General features: G+C 46.5%; 1 protein-coding gene across 1 annotated transcript; it reads left to right on the top strand.

The window, feature by feature from the left end:
• Positions 1 to 25,122, top strand: CUNH16orf96 (chromosome unknown C16orf96 homolog). Its single transcript, XM_018568007.1, has 14 exons — positions 1 to 15; positions 1,249 to 1,659; positions 2,755 to 2,859; positions 4,180 to 4,260; positions 5,719 to 5,805; positions 6,761 to 6,911; positions 11,845 to 11,930; positions 12,834 to 12,944; positions 14,974 to 15,048; positions 17,297 to 17,461; positions 20,157 to 20,275; positions 21,773 to 21,835; positions 22,001 to 22,084; positions 24,903 to 25,122. Exons 1-14 carry the CDS (start codon positions 1 to 3, stop codon positions 25,120 to 25,122), a joined length of 1,773 nt encoding a protein of 590 aa, XP_018423509.1.

The following is a 25,122-nucleotide window of genomic DNA, read 5'->3' on the forward strand; positions in this document are numbered from 1 at the left end:
ATGTACAGTAATGAGGTGCGTTACAGAGATGTGTTGGGGTGCCATTCAGAATGAATGCAATACCATAATGCAAAGGTGGCCTGTACCCCCATCTATGCCCATGGTACCTAGGTGAGGGTATGTTTATTTTTTTACTATGGCTGGGGTGAATCCTGGAAATGCTGAGGATCCCAAAACTGGTGAGGGTGCTAGAATTTCTTCTTGTGAGATTACAAAGCATTCCCTTGGATCCCGCCAGAAGGCCCATGATGACACCTGCTCCTAGGTGCCATTGGCAGAAGGTATATGGTGTATTTATCTTTTTTTAACTTTTCTCCGAATCTCTGTTTTTCCTTTTTTTTATTTATGGCTGGGGGGGGGGAATTTAAATTTTTGATTCAAGTATTGATTTCATGAAATAGAACCCTGCGTCATTGTATTTTGGGACCAGTAATTCAGTAATTCCACATCAGACAGAAACTCACAGTTTAGCTACTCAGGCCCCCTCAAGCTAGCCATCCACGGTACAACTTACAATCTTGCCATGTATAGTCTTCTTTAGATCTACCAACAACTATGTTGTAAGAACACCTTCCTAACAAGCCATTCAGGTTCTTCTGTCTAGTAAGATAGACACTCATGCAACATATAGTAGTTGTTGGTGAATCTGCAGGATACAGCAAAGTGTGATGCCAGCTTAGACAGTTGCTACCTGAACAGGTGCCCCCCATTGGAACATTTCTCCTCTATTACTGCTCCATTACTACTTCATCCTACTATTACTACTCCATTATTACTTTAATGTGACAACTGTACACTTTTGGATTTTCTACCACTCTCTGTGGTCACCAGGACAATTAAAGGGTGAAACTTCCCAATCATAGAGTTCTCTCTGCAACGTTATGGGACACTGCAGGGTGTACGCCAGGGTCTGCATTTTATTAATGGGACATTAAATGTAGGCCACAGCAGGCCATGCAGTATCTGCTCTCCTCTATACATAGGCCTCTATGTGACTGAGAGAGAGGTTGTCAGGAGGGGGAAGAGTGGAGAGGCCAAACAGCGTCTTATTGGCAGGACTCTAAGGCAGCTGTTTTATAGGAGCTCCAAAAGCAGACATTTATGGCTAACCAAGTCATATTAGTAACCTGCCTCAAACTGATCAAGGGACCTGCTATTTCATAAATGACAGGTCCTCCCTAATTTTATATCTGTTTCTGGCTGTGAAAAGGTCTGACCATTTTTTATTTCCTCTATATTTTTTTCCAGGTCTCCCATCCATCCTTTACAATGTCTGTTTCTCTCAAGGAGCTTTTAAAACTGTCCATAGGTTCTCCTGAACTCGGGGCCGTCAACTTCAATGCCCTCTACTCTCTGCTTCATGGCCTCCTGGAGCATCTACAGCTCAATGACGTACAAAGAAATCTGTCCCCAGAAGAGAGGGAGTTCATACAGCCGCGGTCAGTGCAAGTGGAGGACACCGGTAGACCGTCCACTCTCTTCCACCAGCTGCAGGATAAAGTGTCCAAGATGGAAGCCAGGGTTCTCCAGCTAGACTCTCTTCCGAGCTTTGCCAGCCTTCTCCAAGGCAGCCAGTCGCAGAACAAGCCCGTGGAGGAGATGTGGCAACTCATGCAGCTCAAGAAGCAGACGGAGGTCAACGAACAGGGAGTGACTAAGGTCAGATGTGTCCAAGCTTGGCTGCACAGAAAGATATATTTGAAGTCTACTGTAACCAAAAACTAAAAATGGTTGGAAAGAATTAGCTAGCATGGCAAATTTTAAAGAGAACCTGTTCCTTTGCTCAATTAAGGTAAAGTGACAGGTACTTCTGAACATTGCCCCCCCCCCAACCACTAATACACACCTTCCCCATTTTCCCCCACTCCTCCAATCCTGCCAGAGCCCTCGGAAATACATGGTTCTTCTGAAATATTGGTGACCTTCTCCCCTTCCGCCCAATATGCAGTGCTTGGGCAGAATCACAGCCAGAAAACCTCTCAATATTGCAAGTAGTGTTGGAGCTTGCCACTAACCCTTCCCCTGTTCTAAAACATTCCCATTGGGCCATCACTATGGTGGGCAACCTAACTGGCCAGTAGTAATGTAAAGGAAGGGGGAGCTTTTTATTGCAAAGGAGACTTTTTTTTTGCCATAAATGCTTCTTCCTTGCCTGCTAAACCATCCCCTAAAACATATGCTGGCTGAATGCCATTCACTCAGCATTCTTACCACTAGAAGGAGCCAAGGAGCATAGGAAATTCCTCTGTTTTTCGGCTTCATCTAGTGGTGAGAATGTTGTGTGAACTTCATCTGGCCAGTGTCGGCGGATGATTTATAAATCGTTCCCTAACCCTTACATGCTCATCTTGGTGTACAGTCTCAGCATATTATGGGTGCCAGGATGCAGTAACTCCTGTAAACATGTGTGGGATTTATCTCATCCATGGCTGACCAATCAGGAGGCTGAAGACTCTAGACCTGGAAGAAGATCAGTGGCGGCGATGGAGCGACAAGCAAGAGTGCATATGTCACATCACTAGAGGAGAGCACTGAGTGGGGTAAGTCTGCCATATCATGGCTAGAGCTCTGGGGACCCATTTTTACTTAAGTGGGGTGTATTTGTTTTATTTTAGGACAGATTGTAGTTAAAGCCAGGTTATAATGACTTTTAAATGGATATGTAAGTGGTTTAAAAGGTTTTTTTTTTATAAATTCATACGGAACTGTTAATAATCTAATGATTTTGAACTTGTGATGCTTTCTTCTCGCTAGTCCATGAGTGCCTTCCAGGAACTTCTCAGCACCTTCAATAGCCTCCAGGAAGCCAACAGCTTGATCCAAGAAAAACTGGCCTCCCTCAATGACCTGGTAATTAAGGTAAGTTCTCAATAACAATACAGTCACTGGGCCTGATTTCTCAGGTTGACTAATGGAACATGTAAAGCCTGTAATAGCCATCCAAAAGTTGTCTTTCTTCCTCCAGCTCCAAAAGTTTCCTTCCCCCAGTGAAGCTTGGGAAGACACTTACTGGAAGCTGTAAGCAATGTGACAGTTCTCCAGAAACTTGGGCTAACTTAGCCCAGTTGTGACTGACTCACTGGCGCTTTACAGGGCCGGATTTCCCACAAGGCCAACCAAGACCTGGCCTCAGGGCAGCAGGCAGTGGAGGGGCAGCAGGGGTGTGGAATTCCTATCTCCAATGCCTGGGACATGCAGTTCCGGGCGCCAGGCGGGTAGCTGTTTTCTACATTTAGCCCAGCTTTGGGCAAGCAGAGCTGAATGTACAACGGGGAAGCCTGCGTTTGCTTTGTACAAATGATCTCGGTGATGTTGCCGAGATCACTTGTATGCAGCCTGCAGGCCTGCCATTCACCATGGGGGGGGGGGTTTGGCTGGTAGGGGGGCGCATTGAGGAACCAGGCGTTGGGGCAGCAGAGAGAGTAAATCTGTCCCTGGCGCTTTGTATTAGAAACTTACCTGTGTGCTGTTTGCATGTACAAGGCCTTGGGTCACAGAGTTTGGTGGACCCACTGTGTCATCAGGGGCAACAGCTGACTATTAAGCAGGACATATGCAAGGCTGGTGCAAACCATGGTCAGAGCAAAGCTGATAGCCAGATGAAGCTCAGACAGATCAACCCTAAACAGTTGAGATTTCAGACAGGTAGAGTGCAAACTGACAATACCAGAGGTAACAGGCTGTTGAGAAGGATATTTAGATTGTAAGCTCTCAGGATCAGGGCCCTCTTTACCATCTTGTCTTGAATTGTATTGTGATTGTAATGTCTTCCTTATATTGTAAAGTGTGCAAACTGTTGGCGCTATACAAATCCTGTATAATAATCATAATAATAATAACCACAGACAAGCTAAGTACAAATTCATTTCTAACAATACTTAGGAGTAATTCCAGGCATTACCAGACAAATAGAAGCCATACAGACCTCTATCCTGAGCATGAGTAGACAGACTAACATACTGATCAGGCACAGGCTGAATGTCCAGCAGCCTATTTAAGCTTTCATTATTAGAGCAGGAGTGCATTGCAACAACCTGAGCTGTAGTGCTGCTTAATAACCAGCAGATGGCGACAGATCCTTCTCTGTTAGTTTAGAAATGTCTGTGCTTCAATTTTGTGCTTTTTCAGTGTCGAAGTTTTTTTGTTACTGAAACCAGAGTTTGATGCTGTGTCTTACAGATAAACATTCAGGAAGTGGAGAGAAGACTACAAGACCTGGAGGGGCGGGCACAAAATATGCCTCTGCTGATGGACAGCATGGTAAGACTTTCAAAGGCCAACCACTACCACACATAAAATACACTCACTAACCCCAGTTAGGCGATCGTTATAAAATGTCTTTATAAAGTACCTAAGTCTGAATTTTTATCAGAATTTTGTAGTTTCATGCACAGTAAAGGAAGGGATAATACTCTAAGGCAGAGGTAGGCAAACTTCAGCCCTCCAGCTGCAGTAGAACTACAAATCCAAGAGGCATTGCAAGATTCTCACAGCCACAGGCATGACTCCCAAAGACAAAGGCATCATGGGATTTGTAGTATTGCCACAGCTGGAGGGCCGGAGTTTGCCTTCCCCTGCTCCGAGGCAATCAGGTTTTATTACATTTCACAGTGCACAGGGAGCTGGCCAACAGGAGGGGAGAACATGCGTGTCCCAGCCAATCAAAGGCTGGGACGGTCCTTGACCAAGTTGCATTGCCTAAACTGCAGCAGAGAAATGTGAAGTCAGATCCTGCCTGACAGCGATGTCTGATTTCCTTCCTAACACTTAACCCAGTAGAGCTAAGGCCAGCAATAAGTTAACCTCTAAACCAGGGGTGGGCCATTCCGGCCCTGCAGTTGTTTTAGAACTACAAGTCCCATGAGGCATTGCAAGACTGACAATTAGAGGCATGACTCCCAGAAGCATGATGGGATTTGTAATTAAAGAGCTGGAGGGCCAAAGATGCCCACCCTGATGTTCTATCAAAGTTTGTGACTGCGTTAGAATGTGTGACCGGTGACGTGGTCACACATTTTAACGTAATCCGGCCCAGTTTTTCAGCGGTGGAATGTGTGACCGGTCACGTGTTCACACATTTTAACGTAATCACGCCCACTTTTTCGGCGCTGGAATCTGTGACCGGTAAAAGGTGAAGAATTCCAACGCTTTCTCAGCTGTTCCAGGGCAGATCGGCATCGCAGATGGTATGTGCAGGAGAACCGATCTGCCCTGGAACAGCTGATCGGTCCTAAAATGTCACTTCTATCCGACTCTGTGAGTGCGATGTCACATTCCACAAAGTCGGATAGCAGTGACATTTCAGGACCGATCAGCTGTTCCAGGGCAGATCGGTTCTCCTGCACATACCATCTGCGATGCCGATCTGCCCTGGAACAGCTGAGAAAGCGTTAGAATTCTTTACCTATTGGCGGTCACACATTCCACCGCCGAAAAACTGGGCGTGATTACGTTAAAATGTGTGACCACGTCACCAGTCACACATTCCAACCCAGTCACAATGTTTGAAAGAACACCGGCTCTAAAGTTACTCCTAAACCAACTTTTATGTATTCTGCTCTGATAATGAGCTGAAACCGCAAAATGCAATGATCCGATTGCTAGAACAGACTTATCTCTAGTCGCGTGATATAAGTGGTAATAGTGACCTGATCAGTCCTTGTAAAGGGTGATTTTGTTATGACAGGTCCACTTTATCATGTCTACCTTTGCTTGCAGGAGAGTCTGCAAAAGAGATTGAATACTTACCCCGAGGCTGGAGATCTGGTGACGTGGCCATCGCTGCATGACGCACTGACCGACAAAGTGAGTATGCAGTATATAAGGGTATATACAGCATATATTATATAACAGTGGTTCTCAACCTGTGTAACCTCAGGACCCACATTTGTCCTCGGTCATTAAGTCGTGACCCAAGTCGCAGTGCAATGCACGGAATTAGGGTACCGCGTGTTCCGCTGCGGGCGTACGAGCTGTGGGTGGGAGGTGCGTTTGGGGTACCAATCAAATGAATGGCAACGCAACACAACACACCTCCCACACCAGAATGCACGGTAGGTGCGATTGCGTGGTACAGTGCGTTAATCGCACGATACTATGTGATTAGCGCACTGTAATAGTGTGAACGGACGCTCAAAAACACTGACAGACACACCCAACCACAGACACAATCTGATGCACACCACAAAAAAATAAATGTTTTAAATTTTTTTCAGGTCCACCCAGTCTCCCTACCTTACGAGAACTGGAGTGGATCCTCAGCCTGGCTCCAGTGTGGGCTGCTGTGCTGTGACGGAGCTCCCTCCATATGTGCATTGCTTGTACAGCTCCCTTGCGTGCCCTGTAGAGGTTCCAGGAGCCAGAATGTGACATCACTCTGGTCCAGGCACCTCTATAGGACACGTGTGGGAGCTGTAAGCAATGCGTGTATGGATGGAGCTCCCTTGCAGCCATAGCCCCATCCCATCTCACCTCAAGCTGACACTCGGCGCCGGGCAACATATTTTGAATGGCTGTTTGGCGAGAGAACTGACAGTGCTGCGCTAGGGGGAGGCAGAGGAGCCTCTCACCTAGAAAAGTGGAAGGCATGCGACTACCCACTGAACACAGGGTCGCGACCCACTTTTGGGTCACGACCCACCAGTTGAGAACCAAGGTTATATAAGGGTATGTCCTTCGTGGGCTAGTAGAAGCACTCAGGCAATGATCTCCAGCATGTTCCTCGTCTGTCTCATCTGACGACTGTCTCTGCACACCACAGAGTTCAGACTGGGCTCTCAGCAATGACACAAAGCAGCAGAACGTGAAGAAGGTTCTGAATGGTTTGGGGACCCTCGGCAGCAGGCATGAGGTACTGCAGAATCGAGTTCAGAGTATCGAGGAAGAGCTGAAACGGCTGGACCTGGAGATGCGTGAGTGGCGGCTAATGCACTGTTTACTAGAGTTCAGCATGCCTGATCAGGACCGGGCTGAGGGGTAGGCAGAAGAGGCGGCTGCCATGGGCACTTCATCAGGAGAGGGGAGCAAAAAGGACCCGACCTGCAAACTGTATTGTAGATGTAGTTCACAGCTCATAGGGTGGGGGGGGTAGGGTCTTGGGAGCTAAAGGACCTGGTGCCACACTGTGCTTGACCTCACCTGACATGACTCCTGGACTGAAATGGCTTCCTCTGATTTCACTGCACACTGAGAGCTTCTCACAATGTGCATTAGAAGCTGCAGCAAGATAGAAGTTCTTTTAAACATGGAGGCTCAGCATCACACATGGGCATTACCTAGAGCGGTCTGTACGCAAATGCAGCCTGCCTAGGAACGCCCACTCCTCCAGACTGACACCTGCCCATCAAGACATTTTGATATTTGCATAACTCCTCCCAAGAGCCAGCCCACTGGCTCCCTTTTTCTTCTCCTCTCTCCATAACATAGAGCAGAGGTGTTCCGTAGTCCTCCAACATAACTGGAGACAATGTAATTGATAACAGTGCAGGAGACAGAGCGCAGGAAGTTGTCAGGCACGTTCCAATCAGATTCTGTGTAGCCAAACGGGGACCAAATAAAAGAGGTTCGCTGTTAGGGTTCACATACCCTTTAAAGCCCAACACCCTTTTTATTTTGTATTAGTGCAGTAGGGCTAGAGCCACTTCTCTCTGATGTTGAATGACACCCATCAGAATTCAACTCACTTCCTGTGAGCCTAGAGTGTCAAGGCTCCGCCCCCAGCCCCGCACTCACAGTGCAGAAAGTAGCTCTATGTCATTAGATGGCGCTGCTCTCTGCAGCATTTATGATCCACTCAATGCTGTAGAAAGAAAATGGTGAAGAGGACCCGTGATATCACACAAGACACCCGTAAAAGCTATGTATCATGATTTATCTTTGACGGATCGAGGAGTGCTCCAGTGGGATGAAGTTGGGGTTCCCAAGCCCCAGAGTTGGACTTTTTAACCAAGCGTCATTTTCCCCTAATTCACTCCCAATTTCAGAAGCTGTCATCATCTGTAGTCGTGTACGGCTTTCTACAGCTCAGGGTCTGGATGATCACTGCCCATTTACAGCCAAGTAGGACAACATCACGCTCTTGGCAGCCAAGTCTGGTTACTAAGAGCTCCACGCATACACACAGACTTTGTCCCGGCCGTGTGTGTCATCTAATGAGCCAGAGGTGTGTGCGAGCCGGGTCAATGCAATGACTGTGTTGCTATTTACTATGTTCATCCTCCATCCAGCCCCAGGTACCTAGACAGCAATGGCCAGGCACTACCCTGAGTAAGCAAGATAAATTGATTTGTTAATGCCGGGGAAGATTTACAGAGAGGGATTAGTCTGCAAATACAAAACCTTGAAAGCAGGACTGTGACATGAGTTCACATTTCACATTAGAAGTGAGCGATCTTCTGAAAATAACTCTGAAATGAGGCTCGGGGTATCTGAATTAATGAAGTTCAGTCCAAAACTATGAATTTCAGAATAAGCTCTGTTTAGATCTGTGACATCATTGTGCAATAAAATCAATTTTATTTGCATATTGAACCATTGAGTGCTGGTGACCTATCTACGAGCACCTTCTACTGGTGACCTATCTACAAGCACTTTCTACTGGTGACCTATCTACAAGCAAGCACCTTCTACTGGTGACCCATCTATAAGTGACCTATCTACAAGCATCTTCTACTGGCGACCTATCTATAAGTGACCTATCTACAAGCACCTTCTACTGGTGACCTATCTATGAGTGACCTATCTACAAGCACCTTCTACTGGTGACCTATCTATGAGTGACCTATCTACAAGCACCTTCTACTGGTGACCTATCTATGAGTGACCTATCTACAAGCACCTTCTACTGGTGACTTATCTATAAGTGACCTATCTACAAGCACCTTCTACTGGTGCCCTATCTACCGTGTTTCCCCGAAAATAAGACACTGTCTTATATTTTTTTGGGCTCAAAAAAACACACTAGGTCTTATTTTCAGGGTAGGTTTTATTTTTTTTTTAATGAACAACAATCCAAAGTTAACGCAAATCCAAATTAAATAATCCAAAATGGCAAAGTTAAGAATAGGGTGATCAGGGCACTCAGGGGTGCCGTACCTTTCCAAGAGCAATTTGGTAACCAATCGCTGGCCAGAATGAGCGAAACGCACTTTCACTATCGATCCCTCACAGGCGGAGTGCATTTGGTATCACTCTGCCAGTGACAGGAGCCAGCGCTATAGAAAAAGGCTTATGCGGCTCTGCTCCCTCCGCTGCCGCCTCGCTTCCTCTAGCCCTGGCTTCATTGGCACCGCTGATTCTCTCCCACGGCTCTTCAAGTTCCCCCTTATGCCACCATCGGCCCTGGGAATGGTCACAAATAGGTCTTATTTTCGGGGTAGGTCTTATATTTTAGCAATTCCCAAAAATAGTACTAGGTCTTATTTTCGGGGTAGGTCTTATTTTAGGGGAAACAGGGTATAAGCCCCCTATCTACAAGTACCTTCTACTGGTGACCTATCTATAAGTCCCCTATCTACAAGCACCTTCTACTGGTGACTTATCTATAAGTGACCTATCTACAAGCACCTTCTACTGGTGACTTATCTATAAGTGACCTATCTACAAGCACCTTCTACTGGTGCCCTATCTATAAGCCCCCTATCTACAAGCACCTGCTACTGGTGCCCTATCTATAAGACCCCTATCTACAAGCACCTGCTACTGGTGACCTATCTATAAGCCCCCTATCTACAAGCACCTGCTACTGGTGACCTATCTATAAGTAACCTATCTACAAGCACCTTCTGAGACCTATCTACAAGCACCTTCTACTGGTGCCCTATCTATAAGCCCCCTATCTACAAGCACCTGCTACTGGTGCCCTATCTATAAGCCCCCTATCTACAAGCACCTGCTACTGGTGACCTATCTATAAGTAACCTATCTACAAGCACCTTCTGCTGGTGACCTATCTTTAAGTGACCTATCTACAAGTACCTTCTGCTGGTGACCTATCTGTAAGTGACCTATCTACAAGTACCTTCTACTAGTGATCTATCTATAAGTAACCTATCTACCAGCACCTTCTACTGGTGACCTCTCTACGAGCACTTTCTACTGGTGCTTCCACTGATGACCTATCTATAATAGACCTTTCTAGGAGCACCTTCTAATGGTGACCTATCTATAATAGACCTATCTACCAGCACCTTCTACTGGTGACCTATCTATAAGTGACCTATCTGCCAGCACCTTCTACTGGTGGCCTATCTATGAGTGACCTATCTACGAGCACCTTCTACTGGTGACCTATCTATAAGTGACCTATCTACCAGCACCTTCTACTGGTGGCCTATCTATGAGTGACCTATCTAGGAGCACCTTCTAGTGGTGACCTATCTATAAGTAACCTATCTACGAGCACCTTCTACTGGTGACCTATCTATAATTGACCTATCTACGGGCACCTTCTACTGGTGACCTATCTATGAGTGACCTATCTAGGAGCACCTTCTACTGGTGACTTATCTATTCATGACCTATCTACAAGCGCCTTCTACTGGTAATTTATCTATGAGCGATTTATCTATGAGCACCTTCTGCTGGTGACCTATCTATGAGTGACCTATCTATGAGTACCTTCTACTGGTGACCTATCGATGATTCACCTATCTACAAGCATCTTTTTCTGGTGCTTCTACTGGTGACCTATCTATATGAGACCTATCTACGAGCACCTTCTACTGGTGACATATCTATGATTGACCTATCTATGAGCACCTTCTACTGGTGCTTCTACTGGTGACCTATGTATGAGCTCCTTCTGCTGGTGACCTATCCATGAGTGACCTATCTATGAGCACCTCCTACTGGTGACCTATTGAAGTACCTTCTACTGGTGCTTTTACTGGTGACCTATCTATGATAGACCTATCTACCAGCACCTTCTCTATTACCAATTGGTCATTGCGCTGTTTGGTGTGCAGATGGTATCTACAGTACATTGACTTATGAGTGCAAAAAAAAATGAAATCTGCTTTTGAATTCCCTCAGAAGACCAGCAGCCTAGGCATAGATCACATGGCCTCTGACTACCAGGAACACTGTGGGGGGTTTCATGTCATGAGAGACCGCAGGGAGTCTATTGTTCTCACTCAGACAGACCTTGGCTGGTAGACACACGCTAAGCAGAGCCTAAATATTGAATGATCATATGTAATGCCACCTACACGGCCATCTACAGTGCATAGAAAATAAAAAATAAACACACATTGTTCTATTTTCATTAGGATATCATGTGGATCTAGAAAATACTAAAAAGAAAAGACAATAGTTGATCCTGCCAGAAATTGTGTGAGCTGATACCTTCTTTTGCTTTCTGCCCGTGCTGACTGTTATCAATCACCATTGTTCCCAGCTCTCATTGTGAACTACAGAACAGCTCCCCCAATGTTATGTAGATGAGGAGTGAGGGAAGTGTTATGAAGTCCTGTCTTAGGGTGACAATGTTGCTCCTCTATAGATAGTGATCACCCTAGGGCAGGAAGCATTGTTGGCAGAATCACCAAGTAACAAATAATGGGAAAACAAGCCTGAAAAAAGAATATGAATGCAGCCGCAACATCTAAGGACTCATCAGCTGCAACATATTAAATTTTTGTTTTTGAGTTTAGACACACTTTAACTTCTAGTCTAACCTGAATTGCCTCTTCAGCTTCCTAAATAGACTGAAATATAAAAAAGGATTCGTTATTGGGCATCATCACCTTGGCTTTCCAAACTCCATGCTGCCGATTCAGTTTGGCATTGACAGAATCCCGAGCTCTTAAAGTGGAAGTGTATTTCCAACGACCTTGTCTATTTCAGGTAAGAAGGCGGTTCCTGACGATTTGCTGCAGCAGCTAAGTAGCCTGAGACAGGATCTGGAGAAACTCTTCAATGAAAACAAAAAGGTTTGTTACCAGCTGATCATCGGCTATAAGATTTACTGTACAGGGTCCAGATGGGAACTCCACCCAATGCATTCAGGTGGATAAAGAATAAGTAAGGAGGTTGCAGGGGTAATACCAACCTCGTGGCATCTTTTGGTGATTCCAAAATGTCTCTACACCCGTATTTACAATTAGACCCCCCTGCCTGTGCAGAAGATTCATCAAACAGTTTCTGCAGTCACTTGAATCTCAGCCAATTATAATGAGTGTTATTAATGGATTCCCATCTTAAAGGGGAACTACAACCTCCTTTCAATTACAGCAAGGGCTGGATTTACTCTCTCTGCTGCCCCAAGGCCAGGTTCCTCAATGCGCTCCCTACCCGCACCCCCCCCCCCCCCCCTTCCTTACCCCATGGAGAATGGCAGGCCTGCAGGCTACATACAATGTCGCCGAGATCACTCGTACAAAACAAGCTGCTGTACGTTTAGCTCTGTTTGCCCAAAGCAGGGCTAAATGTAGAAAACAACTACCCGCCTGTGCATCAGGAGATAGGAATTCCACACCCCTGCTGCCCCTCTACTCCCTGCTGCCCCAAGGCCGGGCCTTGGCTGGCCTTGTGGGAAATCCGGCCCTGCTTACTGCCAAGGCAGGCGCCATCTTGGCCTCTCTTTGGATTGCAGTTGCCATGGTACTGCCCATGTGATCAGCTATGACACCAGCCATTTGAGGACTTGAAAGTTTGGTTGAGAGCTGAAATAAGCAGACTAGCAACCTTGATAGTTGGCATGCCTTAAAGGTTACCATTTCAGGAGACATTAAATTGGTAGGTAAAGGAAATGGGTTCCTTTAATTAGTATACAGGTATATACTGCATGACTATGCCTTTCCATTGAGTGCTTCCATGTTCCTTTTCCCCTGCAGGACAAGTTGGATATGAAAGCCCTCCTGAACGGCCTCCATGAGCTGAACCTGGCCCTCCAAAAACTGGAAACAAAGACCGATAAACTATCGACGGATCTATCAGAGACTGCGGTGAGGAGATACACCACAAGGCGGCAAGAGAATGTTCTATTAGGGGATCACTAAATATATTCTGTTAAATTCGGGGATGTCCAGAGCCAGGGCAGGGCACTGGGGTAGACAATCCACCTGCTCCCTCCATCTAAGCTACTTTCCCAGTTCATTTATATTCGTTGTGTGGGCTTTTTGGGCTTTATCCATCTCTTTTAGGGTGTTGCAAGGCACCTGGGGCATACTATTTTGATATTATTATTATTATTATACAGGATTTATATAGCACCAACAGTTTGCACAGCACTTTACAATATAAGGAAGACATTTCAATCACAAAACAATACAAGACAAGATGGTAGGGAGTGCCCTGCCCCTGAGGGCTTACAATAGAAAAATGGGGGTGCAAGTGATACATGAGGAGGTCGCTGTGTGGGGATGAATTATGTGAGAATGTGAAGGTTCAGTGGTTAGGTTGAGGTGGGATAGGCTTCCCTGAAGAGATGAGTCTTTAGCGATCGCCTAAAGGTAGTCAGAGTGGGAAATAGACGGACAGGTTGGGGTAAAGAGTTCCAGAGGATGGCAGATATATTGCATTCTCTGTTAGCTAGAGAATCTCCCCAGTAGCCAAAGTGTTCTTGATTCATCCTTTACAGCGTCACTGGTGGCTAATGTATGATCCCTTAGCTTTCCATGCCACACAAGTATAGCAGCTGCCAACCAATCCCTACTATGCTGGTAACAAACTGCCCCTGCCCGCCCAGTTCATGCTGGCCTTGCTTTAGTACTGAGTCTGCCAAGACTCTGCCAAAATGGCGATCAGAGGCTAAAGTTGCAAACATTTCCTTTGTGTTGGCAGTGGTGAGCTCTGGATGTCATTTTGGTAGGATGGGAACTGGCTGGCTCTCCATAATCTGGAACCACTTACTGTACCTTAAAGACTAGAGCACTGATTGGAAGACACGGGGCCCCCTCGTAAGCCAGGCTCTTTAACTGTGGCCCTTTCTGCCCCACTCTCATCAGGCTTGCTTAGGATTATACATGGAATTGAAGAAATAATTAACCACTTCCGGGCCGCAATACGTCTATAGACAGCGGTTGTGGCATCTGTGTGTGCTGCGTGTCCTAAGAAACAGTAATACACATCGATGCCTGGCCAAAGAGCATTGCACATTCTGGCCTTTGGCTGTATTGAGTGACATTCTTGTGTTTATGGCATAGCTGGGCGACTTCTTGGCTGGGTTGAGAAAAAATTCACCATACAGGTTTGAGAACATTTTCTAAATGTTGAAGTTGAACTCTGGGGTAAGCAAATTTGTCCTCATACAAGAGTCATGTGGTGAACTTTATACATTTCTTCCATTAATCCAGTGTGAAACTTGGAGCTTCCTGTAATAAAGACCAGTCACTGCTGCTCTCTCTCCTTGTGCAATTTGACTGGTCTTGTCTCAGCCTCTTCCTGTAATAAAGACCGGTCACTGCTGCTCTCCCTCCTTGTGCTGTGTGACTGGTCTTGTCTCCTCCCCTTCCTGTAATAAAGACCGGTCACTGCTGCTCTTTTCTTGTGCAGGTGACTGGTCTTGTCTCTTCCCCTTCCTGTAATAAAGACCAGTCATTACTGCTCTCTCTCCTTGTGCAGGGTGACTGATCTTGTCTCCGCTCTTTCCTGTAATAAAGACCAGTCACTGCTGCTCTCTTTCCTTGTGCAGAGTGACTGGTCTTGTCTCTGCCTCCTCCTGTAGTTTTCTGCAGGCAGCCTGTAGTGGGTGGAGTCTGATGGGCCCCTCCCACAGCTCTGCTCTATGCACAGACTATGTACAGCACAGTGATGATGTCACTGCTTCTTTTATAATGTAATAACTGGACTTGCAAAGGTATTTGTGTGTTTATTGAGTTTTTGTGCCTGGAGTTCAGCTTTAGTTACACTCTGTAAGTGTTTCTTCTATGTGCACTTTCTGTAAATTCTTTGTGTGACGAGGGCTATAAATAGAGGTGAAAAGTGGTGAGAAAACTCACAGTGACGGTGTTCTTCAACCTCTTCTCTTTGCAGACATTTCAGAGTCAGCTAGATGAGCTGGAGAAGAAGAAGCTGAACAAAGAGGAGTTCATGTTGGAACTTAATCTGGTGGGTGTACAATGCTGGAAGCAGGTTGGGATCAAAGACGATCTAAACCCCAACTAGATGACATTTAGTTCACTAGAGCTCTGTGTATTCTAAACAATTGCCAGATTTTTTAAAATAAAATACTTCTTTTCCCTATCTGTAAAAAATAAATCAAGGCAACTGGACTTGCTGTATTTTACTTGAAGACGTCTTGCTGGTCATCCAACCAGCTTTCTCAATTCAGAATGACTTGTACATTCAGAATTGAGAAAGCTGGTTGGATGACCAGCGTGACGTCTTTAAGAAAAATAAAGCAGGTCCAGTTGCCTTGATTTATTGTTTACACATATACCATGTGACCTTTATGAATGAGAACCTTCACATTCACTTCTTTTCCCTGTTTTCATCCTTTTCTGTATCTCTGTGCTGCTGATTTTTTCCAGCCTCTGTCAGCCATTTATGTTGCACAGGAATGTTGGATGTATGTCATTCAGGATAGCTTGAGGTACTGCAAAAGTAAGGTATGGATTGGGATGCAGAGAAGCAACTGAGATGGACCAGGAAGGTGATTATGTACAGCCATAGCGGCAAACCTGAACAGCTGTGTAAATGTTGAGCGGAAGTACATCTCTGGAGAAGAACTTGATGAGTGTAGAGAAAGAGGCGCAACTCTAGAGAAGTCACCAGGTGATGTAGCTGTTGTGAAGACGATACGTTTTATCTACACTGACCTGGGATGTCTCCACCGATGCACCTCTTGCCTACATGAACGTTTAACGTTCATATAGGCAGGAGGTGCATCGGTGGAGACATTCCAGGTCAATGTAGATAAAAGGCGCAGCTCTAGAGAAGACCTGGACAAGTGCAAACATAAAGTATATGTGACAGAGGATGTGCCCCGGATAAAGGTGTTTAGAGATATCGTGGAACTTTCACCCGATCTTGCTGTTCATTTTGTATTGGGGAATGTGCATATGTCTGTAGGCCTTCCCCAATGCCAGATGGTTGAGCCTACAAGGGAAGACTCTATCAGCCAGGATGGATTTTCCCAGACAATTGCTGTTGTTTTTCTTTATTAGTTAGACTGAAGAGCTCCCCTTTCCAAAAACTACTGTTTAGTAGCTGGATCTTGTATGCCACCTCTGGAGCAATTACATATTAGTTCAGGCAAGAGGTGTTCTGGTTTGGGGCTGCCCTGGGCAAGACGAAACTCAGGCGCCCCACCCCTTCCTGTTTTTGACTTTTTGCGTAACCTGTCAGTCACTGGATACAGTGCACAAACGGAGCCCACCATAGATCCCGCAGAGCCCACTATAGACCCTGCAGAGCCCATTACAGACCCTGCAGAGCCCCCCAGAGTACCTGCAGAGCCCACCGTAGACCCCACCTCATATCCTGCAGAGCCCATCTGAGACTTTCACTACCGGACCACCCAGCCTCCTCCACCGCCCGTCTGGCACTTCCAGGTCCCAGCCTCCTCCGTGCCCGACTTGTGCTTCGGGACAGGCGTTCTCCGTCGCCCGTCGGGGATCCGGACCCGCCCCCTTATGGGGATCTGGACCCGCCCCCTACTGCCGCTCCTCCTCTGCTCCTCTCCTCGCCTCCACCTCCGACTCCTTGTCCCGCTAGATTAGGCTGCCGAGGCTGCTGAATTCTGTGCAGCACGGCTTGCCTGACTGTTTTGGGGGCTGCATTTTTGCCGCACCCCTGGAAAGTGCCGCCCAAGGTAAACGCCTTGTTTGCCTCGCGGCAGATACGCCCCTGGCTCCCCTACCATAGACTGTGAACCACTTCAGCAGTAGAAGTTAGAGGTCCTGCCCATCTCCTGCTAAAGCACCCTAGGTGGCTGTCTCTTTTCCCTACCCCTTGGCCCAGCCCTGTGGATGAGTGATGCAGCTCTAGAGAAGTCCATACAGAAGTTGAATTTCCACTAAAGTGGAGATACGGATCTCTAGATTTCCCAGATAAGTTGATAAAGTATGTATAGATCTAGTGTAGACCTTGATAAGCATTTACATTGATGCAGCTCTAGTGAAGACCGTGCTGATTATAATATATAGACATAGTTAGGTTGAAAAAAATACCAAGTCCATCAAGTTCAACCCATATCCTGGACATCCTGGAGAAGATTTGAAGTTGTGTACTCGATGAACTTGTGTCTTATTTCTACCTATCTATACCTATACGTAACTATGTGTATACATCTAAAGACCTGGATGTGAGTAGTCATGAGCTCAAAGGAATTCATTTACTGATATTATCTTGACAGAAAGCTGAAAAGCGGGCACTGGAAGCCAAAGTGGGCCACGATGAACTGGAGGCCGCTATTAGTGAGGTCAATGCCGTACTGGAGGATCTGATTAAGAAACTGGCCATACAGGAGTCCGAGTGGCAGAATATGCTGCAGAAACTGCTTGCCGGGCTGGAGGCCAAGGTAACACATCTGTCACATATGGCATGGACACCCAACATAGGCACATAGCACATCATAGAGATATAATCAACTGGTATATTTAAAATGCTTCATGGTTACTCCAGATTCTGAGATGGGACAGGTACACTATGAAGCCCATTTTTCCAGGTCATAGGTTACTGTATGGCAGTGCAGTTTTGTTGACTTTGTAAACCACAATTATTTCTTATCTTGTTTCCATACAGTTGATCAGGAAATACCCTTTAAGATAGGTTGGAATTTAAAGGGTATTTTCATCTTTGCAGTCAAATTTGGGAAACCCCCCTCTATATGTTAATTATGTGTTTCCATGTTCCCATTCACACAGCAAACCTAAAATAATAAAAACTGAACACTGTTGGTAGCGTCTATTGCCTGGAATAAATGGCAATGCTGAGATATGGGACAACTAAGGGACAGTTTTTAAGTAAATATAATGTACCTCCCAAGCCTTGAGATCTTTACCCCTTTGTTAGGACAGACCCTGTGCAAATCTAGGTAGCAAAGTACACAAGGGGTTTATTTATGGCAAATATTACTCCCCAACCCCTTCATAGACATTGCATAGAAGGGGAAAACTAAGCAGGATTTTTCAGCCCTGGGGGTTTCAGGAAAAAAACAACAACAATTTCACTCCCAGAGCTGTTTAAAAAAAAAGAGACGTATGGGGTAAGTGTTTTTCCCTCCTCCTCCCGTGACCCAAAGCTCAGTATCTCGAGAGCTACAGCTCGCGCTATACTGAGACCTCCGCAGCCGGGATGGATCCTGACAATGTTGTCGAGATCCACCCAGCTGCGTGATTGACAGCTGGCTCTGCCTATCTGGAGGCAGAGCCAGCTGTGCCCGCCCCCTCCCCCGTCCGTTCCTCCAGTCAAAGTTGGAGTATCGGGCAGGGGAGGGATCCATGCGGGGAGCTATGACTGACAGTCACCACTCTCTGAAGGGACATGATCGAGAAGTGAGCGAGCGACGCTATGTGTTTGCTCACTTCCCGATCTATAGAGCCGACGTGTGACAGTTTAATTGTCACACGTTGGCTCGAACTTTGAGGCTGAGTGATTTTCACTCACCTCATAGTTCTCCTTTAAGGCCTGAAAATTACGTAAACAGAGAATTGTATATTTTCAGAAAGCAGAAAGACTGAATAAAATGGTGGCAGTTGTAAATTTGTATGTTGCATGATATTGGTGCAACTCTTCAAATTCAAAATTTCAGTAAAAAAAAACACAAGTTAATTTTAGTGTACAAAAACACAATATATTACCACATTTGCGTGCGCCCATGAAATGGCAAGAAAATACGGTACCCCAAGTTGTCCATGGGTGACGCTTTAAAAGTCTATACAGGTGATCAGTTTAGAGTCAACCACAACTATTGGCCCCGGAATTATTGCTCTAGCTCTGTTACACACAGCGATACCTAACATGTGCGGCACAATCGACGTTTTCGTACGTAGGTGCACTCGAGTCGTGTTTGTGTTAGCATGTGCGTGTATGCAAGGACGGAGGACTTTAAAAAATGTTGGGTGTTTTTACATTTCTTTTATTTAAGTTTGTTTTTAAACTTTTTTTTTTTTAACTTGAAAATCACTCATCTCATAGTTCTCCTTAACCTTATTGCCATCACATAGGGGGGCTCACAAGCCCCTTTTGTGATAGCACTTTAGTGATGACAGGTGCTCTTTAAGGAAACATTAGGGGTCTATTAGACCCCTAATTATCACCTTTGTAGCCCATTGAAGCTGATTAAACACTGATCTTACTTGATTGGCTTCTTGCCCGCCTTCTGTAGCCAGGGAATGACAGCAGAGGAGCCGGAGGTAATGAAACCAGCGTCGCTTCCAGTTTCATTCAGCCGGGAGGAGATCAGTGAACTTACGTATATCTCCCTCTACCACCGGTCTATCTCCATCTACCACCGGTCTATCTCCATCTACCACCGGTCTATCTCCCTTTACCCGCCAACACTCGTGATGCCGGTCCCGGGCCTGCAGGAGGGGCAGCAAAGCCTGGGATGCAAGACAGGGAGTGTTGAGTTGGGGGTGGAATTTTTCATTGACATTACCATATTAAAGTTTCTATCAGAAGAAAGTGATTGGGTTTATATTATCTTTAGGCTGATTATATTCACAAACAAAAATTTAAAACAAATGTAAGATATGTACATGGAATCCCTCTAGTTTTGGAGCATTTTCTTATGATCATTTGGGGTTTTCCTTGCAGTTTGTTTGTGTCACACTTTAACACAATGGAGGAGGTGAAACGGGAACAAAAGGTCACTGTACCATGTTCATTTCCTGATAGTCTTGAGATCTGTTTATTTTGCTCTTTGTTTTGACTCCACCATAGAACTGAGCAATATGAATCACCAAGAGGCGAGTCAAGTGTTATACTTCCACCCGGGAGAGATGAGACGCAGGTCTGCAAGTCCCATGATTGGATCACACGTCACGGCTCAGGGAACACACATAGACTTCATGTCAGTTTAATCTGCTGCTTCCCCTCTCCTTAACATTCCATTTTCATTGCATACCTTATGTTACACCCAGTCATGTCATCACTGAGTCTTCTGAATTTGGCTGGTTATGGACATCAAGAACGTCTCTAAGAAAATTCTGGGCCACCAGGTCCAGGTCCATAGTTGTCTCTTCATAACTCTGAAATGTTTCTGCTTTCAGCTGAGCCAGTCAGATTTGGATTCCATACAGAAAGACCTAGAGGAGTTGTGGAGGCTCCTCAAGAAGCATCTTAGCTCCAGTCAAGCCTTTGACCCGGATGGGGCGGCTGGATCTAGGAAGTGAGTGAACATAGGAGGACCATGGACCATCAGGAAGTCACTTATTGTAGGACAATGTGGAAAGCTGTGAACCCGGGGGCCATTTTGACTCACTTTTTGGTTGGCAGTCTTCCGCTTGGCTCCTTTGATTTTTCAATTGAAGTTAGTCGAGCCGGGTGGGGCCACCAGGGCCATCCATGGCTCAAATGTTGCCTGATTTGCAGGAATTGGCTGAAAGTCGAGCTGTGTATGGGCCAGCTTGAGAAAGAAGACCATACTTACCAGGGACGTCCCTAGGCTTTTCACCACCTGAGGAGGGGGGGGGAAGAGAGTGTGCTGGTGGTGCACACTAACCAGGGGGCACCAACCAGAACATCCTGCTCAGCTCCTGGCAACCAGTGACATCACTGATTGCCAGGAGCTGGGCGGGATGCCGGCAAGAGCATCTCCCTACCATGCTGCTCTGCATTTTCCCTAGAGTTCAGCTTTAATTCAGCAGAATTAAGAAGGTTTAGAACATCTGTCTGAACAAAAGAGCACAAAAGGGCGCAAGGCAAAGGCCTCTTGCGCCCTTTTGTGCTCTTTTGTTGTTATAGTTACAGGTTCTCCTCCTGTTTACCAGGGACTGCAGGTTAGTTAGTTATCCAATTGTTAGGGTCTCCATCCGGGAGCGCTGTTTGTGTTTTTTTGCTTTTTAGAACATCTGTCTGCCTGTCTTGGTGGCACCAGCACCCTCTTAGTTTTTATCCTAGTTATGGATGAGCTCGGGTTTTCACCAAACCCAAGCTCCTCCGAATCCAGAAGGTAGCAGTCAGTGCATGTCCAATCAGCTGCCTCCCTGGCATTCCCCGCCTTTAAGCTGCACATAAACAAAAGGGTGGGATGCTGGTGACATCATTGACAGGTCAGTGTCACTGACCAAACATAGCCATGTGGCCATATAAGGCCAATGATGTCACCAGCATCCCACCCCTTTGTTTACATGCAGCTGCAGAATGGGGCGCAGCTGATTGGGTGTGCACTGATGGCTTCCTTCCAGGTGTGGATGAGTTTGGGTTCAGTCAGAACCCGAGCCCTAATCCTAGTGTCACTGGGACAGGAAGTGAAGGAAAGCAATCCCAATGTAGACAAAAGCACAATAAGAAGCTTTCCAATCAGTTAAAAACCGAAAAAGAGGGATCATGAGGGAGACATGGGGGGTCAGCTGACCTCCTTCTAAATGCTAGCGCAGAGAAGGAGCTCCAACATTTCTCCCACTTTCTGCATACTTGTCCCAGTCTCCACATATCTATCAGACGCGGCCCAGACTTGTTCAGGCTTATCATTTAATGCTGTAAAAGGACAACGCCAAAAAACAAAAGAGTTAGCGCTGGCCTCCCCCGCAGAGACGCTAATCCCTAGCGAGCCCCATCGTCAGGGATACGGGCTCAGCTGACCGAGCCGAGGGCTACGCAGCACGTGACAGGTCCTCTTCGCATCTCATTGAAACTAAGAGCCGCTTTATTTGCTTATCCGCAGGAAACTGTTCGAGAGAGTCAAATGCATTTCTTGTGATCGCCCGGTTACCATGGCCACGGGCCCGTGAGTAAACAAACACTTTACTGCTAAGCTGCCTTCCCGCGCTGTCCCGTGGGGTCTGCTGCGGTGTTTTCACCTCATGTTTTTCCCTTTTTCTGCCCTGACATCACCCTGAGGTTTCCTATGGATGATATTTGCCTCTGCAAATTGTTTTGTTTTATTTTTCAGGCACCTTGTCACGGTCCGTACAGTGCCTCTAAACCCGCGTGACCGTCCGCACAGCGCTCAATTCGGCAAGGATAAAAGCAGCGGGTGAGAGATGGATTTGTGTGCCTTCCTTTTTCATAATCTTTCATTATAAAGAGAACCCATGCAGGTCAAAACAACAGGTCCACTTTACTTCCACCATCACCACACATATACAGTACTTTCCGTTTGGCCCTCTGCTGCTCCATCGGACTTCCAGGAGTGGAAATAAATACCCAATACTTCTGCATATGGAGAGCATGTGACTCACTCCCTTTCCACCCACGTGACAACACTGGTGATTGGCCACTTAGGCACCCAGCGTTGTCATATGGGAGCAGGAAGAGGGTCTTTTGCCCTGTGCAAGCTTCATGTTGTGACTAGGAGCTTACATAGGGATAAGGGCCCCATTCACACTATAGCGTTGTGTTAAGCACATGATACCGTGTGATTAACGCACACCGTTGCCTAGTGCACCGAGCATGTGTTACCATGTGCTAGGTGCAGGACCGGATTTCCCGCAGGGCCAACCTCGGCTTCGGGGCAGCAGGGAGTAGAGGGGAAGCAGGGATGTGGAATTCCTAACTCCCGATGCCCGGGACATGCAGTTCTAGGCGCCGGGCGGGTAGTTGTTTTCAAAATTTAGCCCTGCTATGGGCAAGCAGAGCTAAATGTACAGCGGGGAAGCCGACCGCTTGTTTGGTTTGCAGCCTGCAGGTCTGCTATTCTCCATGGGGGCTGGGGGGCTTTGGCGGGTAGGGGGGCGCATTGAGGAACCTGGCCTTGAGGCAGCAGAGAGAGTAAATCGGGCACTGGCTAGGTGCATTGCGTTGCCTTTGATGCGACTGCCACCACTAAGCCATTCTGCTAAATCCACCATGTCTGTCCTGTTTTACTAAGCAACTCCATAAGGAGCAAAAAACAAAAATTTAAGGACCAAGGGATAGCATTTGAATGGCATCCCAACACACCTCCCGGCCACTGTGCATTGCAGCGCAATGGAGGGTACCACAATACCATGCATTGTGGTGCCGTGAATGCATGCACTTTTGTTCACCACACCACAATGCACGATATTACGGTACCACTCACGGCGCTGCAATGCATGGTGGCCGGGAGGTGTGTTGGGGTGCCATTCAAATGCCATCCCTTGGTCCTTACATTTTTGGTGTTTGCTCCATAGGGTGCAGTTTAGTAAAACAGGGCAGACATAATGGAATTTCCTGAATGGCTTAGCTCATACACTTGAAAAGCAAATCATTAACTTAGCACTGCAGGTTTACAAACCGTACATTGCTCCCCTCCCTCCTTCACAGTTGACTGCAACAAGATCCAAGAAAGTGTTTAGGATGTGGACGCACTCTATCACCGTATGTTCAGCCTTGCAGTGTATTACCTTGGCCTACCAGCTTTCTGCATTTCCCCCCCGGCTCTGATATATTACCGTGCATGGGTGTACAGAACCCTCAGTGTTGTCATTGACTACACACAGAGGGCTCTGTTTGTGAAAGATCAGACCTGCTAATGATGTTCCCTTCACCCAGAATGAACTCAGGCACTGCACATGAGGCATGAATACATAATATAGGGTCATCACAGCTACATTCTATGAAGAGTACAAGCAACAAAATGCTTCAAGGGTCAGTCCACTTTACACTAGTATATTAGTGTTTGGTATGCTGGAGCATTAAGCCACTTAAGAGAATCCTCTATCTCTTGGGGATCTATTGCTAAGATCTCTGCCCTGAGTTCCTGGGTCTACACCTTCTGTGCCCACTATGAGGGGCATCCCTGTGCTGAGTTCCTGGGTCTAGGGGTTCCCACCATCCTTGCACTGGGTTTCTGGGTCTGCACACCATTATGAAGGGTTTCCAGTATCCCTGGGTCTTTACACCTGCTCTGCCCATTATGAGGAGTTCCCACCATGCTTGCACTGGGTTCCTTGGTCTGTACACCTGATGTGTCCATTATGAGGGGTTCCCACCATACCTAAACCGGGCTTCTGTGTTTGCACACCTGCTGTGCCCATCCTGAGGGGCTCCCACCATCCCTGTGCTGAGTTCCTGGGTCTGTACACCCGCTGTGCCCATTACGAGGGGTTCCCACCATCCCTGTGCTGAGTTCCTGGGTCTGTACACCTGCTGTGCCCATTATGAAGCGTCTCCCACTATACCTGTTAGATTTGTATTAATTTTATATTATAGAGAATGTAACAGGAGTTTCTGGGACAAACAAAGGTGGGCAGAACCTGGAATTCTCACTGCTGGAGGCCAGGTGTCTACTCAACTCGCTAGTCTCCACCTATCTTGGGTTGGCTGACCCTTGAAGTGCTATCACCCATCCACCCTGCACTGGTCTGACCTCCACACACAGTGTACATTCGGACTCCAATGCCATTTACTCTTTGCCTTGTTTATTGAAAACCGCCTCCTATCTTTATTCCAGAGATAGATTACCACTGCTTGTTACCCACCACATTCATTGCAAAGCCAGTCTTCCATCGTCCACCAGTATGAATATTCTGGTTTCATACATCTTAAGATTGTTACATGAGTTTGCTGCTCCTTATCAGATGTAGAAGATGAAAATGTGTTATCATGGAAAAGTTCTGATGTGTAGAACATATGTGTGAGAATACGGATCGACAGACTTTGGGCTTCTGTTGATGGCATCATTTTGCCACCAGATACACTTCTGAGATAATTCAGAATTTATTGACAGGTGCAGTTGACCTGCTTCTGACTTCTATTTGACCTGCTTCAAGCTGGTTTTCCTTTCACATAGACTTGTATGGCAATGCAAAACAAAATCAAACAACGGGCCCTTAGGCTCGGCCTAGGCGTCATGTCTGCACACTTTAATGTTGTGTCTCTCTTGCTTTCAGTGACCCCCAACAGGTAACAGACCCTGAATTCCAGTACACAGAGTCACCGAGACCTAACACGTCCTGCTCACTGCACAGGAAGACCCCCCGCAGCCAGAACCTGACCACCGTTTACCCCTATGGCGACCCGGGACAAATACAGTACAAAAATGTAAGAACGGACATTGAACTGGGAGGCGCACTTCCCGTTATGTGGAGTAGACACATTTATGATGGCTGA

The sequence above is a fragment of the Nanorana parkeri genome, unplaced genomic scaffold (genome assembly GCF_000935625.1).
Source record: "Nanorana parkeri isolate BGI_ZX_2015 unplaced genomic scaffold, ASM93562v1 scaffold1127, whole genome shotgun sequence".
Classification (NCBI taxonomy): domain Eukaryota; kingdom Metazoa; phylum Chordata; class Amphibia; order Anura; family Dicroglossidae; genus Nanorana; species Nanorana parkeri.

What these genes read in the sequence shown, in the direction of transcription:
- CUNH16orf96 (XM_018568007.1), top strand. An exon ending in TCAATGACCTGGTAATTAAG is followed by an intron (nt 2,860 to 4,179) that starts GTAAGTTCTCAA and finishes TGTGTCTTACAG; the next exon opens with ATAAACATTCAGGAAGTGGA. An exon ending in TCTTCAATGAAAACAAAAAG is followed by an intron (nt 11,931 to 12,833) that starts GTTTGTTACCAG and finishes TTTCCCCTGCAG; the next exon opens with GACAAGTTGGATATGAAAGC.